Below are 4,085 nucleotides of genomic sequence, written 5' to 3' on the forward strand. Positions count from 1 at the left end.
AAACTAAAGTAGCCCCATTAGAAGGTAATAATGAGTGAGCAATCGCCGGACACATGTGTGCAGAGCGCGTGGACAGCACATGCAGCCTATCATGTTATTGTATAACACGAGTTACAACCAATCACGTTGTTGTAAGGCGCGTGGACAGGGCAGCTTTGCTATAAAGCTAGCCCGGTCCGACAATAAAGCGAACTCTGTGAACATCATATTGGTGTGTCAGGTTCCGTGGCTCGCATGGATAAAGCAACACTTTGGTGACCCCGACGTGATACTTCGTATCGAAGCAAGATCGCGGGAAGTGAAGACGCGAGGACGCCACCTGGGGGCGACACCAGCCCAGCTCTCAATCGTAGCGGAAAGTAGGCCTACGAAGAAGCCGGTGGCATGGGAAACACGGCATCCGTGGAAGAAAAAATAATAGTGAGAAGTATTCTGCAGCTGGCTGCAAGAACAGGAAGAATTTTGGAAAAAGACGCAGTGGAGCGCCTTTTACTATTCGCCCAGCGTAAGGGCTGTGTTCGTTCGATGGACGAATTTTTTTCTCCCGGTACATGGGAGGACATAGGGACCGAACTATGGGAAGCGGTTACAAGGGGGAGCCGCGAGGCTTGCGATCTCGCCGGACCCTGGCATGAGGTCAGGCAGCTAATGCAGGAAGTCTCAGAGGAGCCGGAGCTGTGTGCCGTCCCCTCGGAGCCGCCCGCCGCGAGCTGCCCACCCTCCGAGAACTCCGAAGAATCAACACCGCTGGTATGTCCCGTATCAGATCTGGAGTTCTGGGGCGGAGAGCAAATTATACCCTCTGCGCCCGTTGAGCCATTGCCTGGCTCCGACAACGAATGGCAGCAACCGGCAAGTTTCAACAAGCCAGGACAAGTTAATCCAGCCGACGTGCCTTTGCCGGAGGACCCGATGGAACACCAGGACGGAGCACCGCAGAATCGCCCTGACTTCCAGGAGGAGACCCACGTGCAGAGCCTGAAGGACTTACTGAGACGGCAGGAGAGCCAGATGCAAGAAGTTCTAGAAGCTATGAAACGACTAGATGGCGGTAACAGTAAAACTTCGCGGTTAATAGCATATAAAAAGGCGTCAGATGCAATTAAGGACGGGCTGGAGGCAATTGGCAGGGAATGTGAAAAACGGGGAAAACAGGAAGGGGAGGGGATGGAATTAGACCTCACTCCGGAGGAGCTCCGTATCAAAAGGGAGCGAATACAAAAATGGGCTAGACAATGTGTTGAAGATGGGATGTGGTCTGTAAGAGAAGCAGATGAATATTTGAGAGTGCGATATGGAAAAGGGCTGGAGACTGGGTTAGCAGATTGGTTTGCAAATATGCGTCGACTTACTGATCCACAGGAAAACACAAGGGAATTGTATAGCAGTGATAATAATGATAATTTGGGTGCTGCCCCTGTGCATCAGGGTAGAGATATTCCTCGAGATCATTCTTATAATGCAGGGCAACATTGGCAAGGGGTAATCAGAGATGCAACTATTGAAGGGATCATGTTACCTGGTAGTATTACAGCAATGCCAGTGCACATAGATAATAGAGGACAAAGGCAGTGGTCGCCTTTTGATTGGAAAACGGTTAAACAATTGCAAAGTGCAGTTATGCAATATGGTATGGATAATAAGCATGTGATGCAGCTAATCAATTCATTTTTCAAGGGGCAAGTACTAACTCAAACAGATATTAGGGCATTGATGGAGTTATTGCTTCCTCCAACGGGGTATTTGCTGTTCTTGGACAAGTGGCAGGGGAAAGTGGAATTGGCAGTATTAGAAAATGTTCGTTTACCAGCTGATGATCCGTTGCGGTTAGCGAGCATGGACCAGTTACTGGGTCGTGGGCAATATGCGGATGGTGCTACTCAGGCAGCACTTCATCCAAGGATTTTGCAGCAAACGCAAGGGCTTGCCTTGGCAGCAGTGAAAGAATTGCCAAATATAGGTAACCCTGTGCCACCCTATTCTACAATAGAGTGGGATCCTGGGGAACAATATATGACATTTGTGGATCGTTTAAAAGAAGTGATAGATGCCTCTCCTAACGTGACTCCAGAGGCAAAAGCTGCTGTGGGGAAAGATTTGGCTATGATGAATGCAAACACCCAATGCCAACAGATATTAGCCGGTTTGGGAAAAACTGCTTCTTTAGCAGAGATGGTGGAAGCTTGCACACAGGTACCAATTATGCAACAGGAGGTAGAAAAAGCAAAAATACATGCTCAAGCCCACGCTGCGGCCTTGGCTGCAGCACGTAAGCCTGCAATGAAAGGTGGAAGCCCTTCTTCTTGTGGCCTAGCATGTTTTACTTGCAAACAGACAGGACATATTAAAAGAAACTGCCCTCAATATGCTTAGCAGCATTGCAAAAATGGCATAACTCTCCAGTTAATCTGGTAACAGATTCTATTTATGTTGTGGGAATTGTACAAAGAATACATAGAGCGCTTTTGCAGCGAGTTTCCAATTCCTTGTTGTTTGAAGCATTGTTAGATTTGTGGAACGTGTTAGATTATAGGACAGCACCAGTATTTATCATGCATATAAAAAGCCATACTAACATACCAGGTGGTCTAGTAGAGGGAAACAGCACTCTAGACAAACTTGTGGCAGTAGCAGATATATCCCCTTTTGAACAAACCAGACAAGCTCACGAATTCTTTCATCAATCCTCAGCAGCACTCCGAAAGCAGTTTACAATTACAAAGGAATAAGCTCGAGCCATTATTGCAGCTTGTCCTGATTGTGCCCGCATAGTCCCTCTCCAACAAAAGGGAGTAAATCCTCGGGGCTTGCAGCCAGGTCAGTTATGGCAAACTGATATTACTGAATTTGCACCATTTGGCAGACAAAAGTACATTCATGTCTCCATAGATACCTGTTCAGGACTGCTGTGGGCTACAGCCTTGACCTCAGCAAATGCAAAGGCAGTAAAACGTCATTTACTACAAGCTTTTGCTGTCATGGGTGTCCCTACACAAATCAAAACAGATAATGGTCCTGCATACCACTCTGACAGACTTGCAGCCTTCCTCACCCAGTGGAAGGTACAACACCTGTTTGGAATCCCTTATAATTCTACTGGCCAAGCAATTATTGAGCGTGCACACCGTACATTAAAAAATCTTTTGTCTGTTTTGAAAAAACAAGGGGGAATTGGTGTGAGCCCAGAAGAGGTATTGATGAAGGCATTGTATGTGCTGAACTGGCTTAATCCTAAAAGTGAAACTGAAATGGAACCGGTTGTTATGCACCATATCAAAAATGTCAAAGATTTTTCCGAAAATGTGCCTAAGGTTAGTGTGTTTAATCCGACAACACAACAATGGGAAGGTCCTATGTCACTAATAACCTGGGGAAGGGGATATGCTTGTGTTTCTACAGGTAACCACAAAAATTCATGGATCCCAGCAAAGTGGGTGAGACCTTGGCTAGCTAACAGAGAAGAAACCCATTGCAGTGATGACAACCCTTAACCTCAGACATGTTATCGCTTTAAGCAACGAATGTAGCCAATGTTGAGAATACCACTTTGTAAAACAGAGCAGCAATTAATCTTTTGTTATTGGACATGTTCACAGTTATGAAGACTTTGATTGTATGTGTTGTTTGAACTTAAAAGATAAAAAGATAGAAGATTTGCAGAACAAGAAAATAACAGAAGATACTGGGTTTTTTGGGGTGAATGCCTTGTTTGGTTAAAAGGAATATTGAAAACACGTTTGTTCTTGTTAATTGTAATTGTATTAGCCTTAATGTTCTTACCCTGTATTTCACACTGTATTTAAAGCATGATACGGCGTATTGTTAACATTAAATAAAAGAGGGGGAGATGTAGTGGCAGAGCCCCCCCCGCCCCAGGGGGATGCGGTTGTCGCCAGCCTGGCTGAAAGGTGAAGCCAGAGACAAAAGAAACTAAAGGAGCCCCATTAGAAGGTAATAATGAGTGAGCAATCGCCGGACACATGTGTGCAGAGCGCGTGGACAGCACAATCCCCAGACTTGGGTCCAGCGTGGCCAAAAGTCTCCAAGAGACAAGTCGGAAAGAAGGATATGGAACAAAGGGAGAA

General features: G+C 46.0%; 1 protein-coding gene across 1 annotated transcript; it reads left to right on the plus strand.

Moving 5' to 3' along the window:
• The first annotated feature begins 484 nt into the window (after window positions 1–484).
• On the plus strand, window positions 485–3,719 carry LOC139827694 (uncharacterized). Its single transcript, XM_071807298.1, has 2 exons — window positions 485–1,051; window positions 3,400–3,719. Exons 1-2 carry the CDS (start codon window positions 526–528, stop codon window positions 3,489–3,491), a joined length of 618 nt encoding a protein of 205 aa, XP_071663399.1. The 5' UTR covers window positions 485–525; the 3' UTR covers window positions 3,492–3,719.
• Window positions 3,720–4,085: the final 366 nt, after the last annotated feature.

Source organism: Patagioenas fasciata, chromosome 3 (assembly GCF_037038585.1).
Source record: "Patagioenas fasciata isolate bPatFas1 chromosome 3, bPatFas1.hap1, whole genome shotgun sequence".
NCBI lineage: Eukaryota > Metazoa > Chordata > Aves > Columbiformes > Columbidae > Patagioenas > Patagioenas fasciata.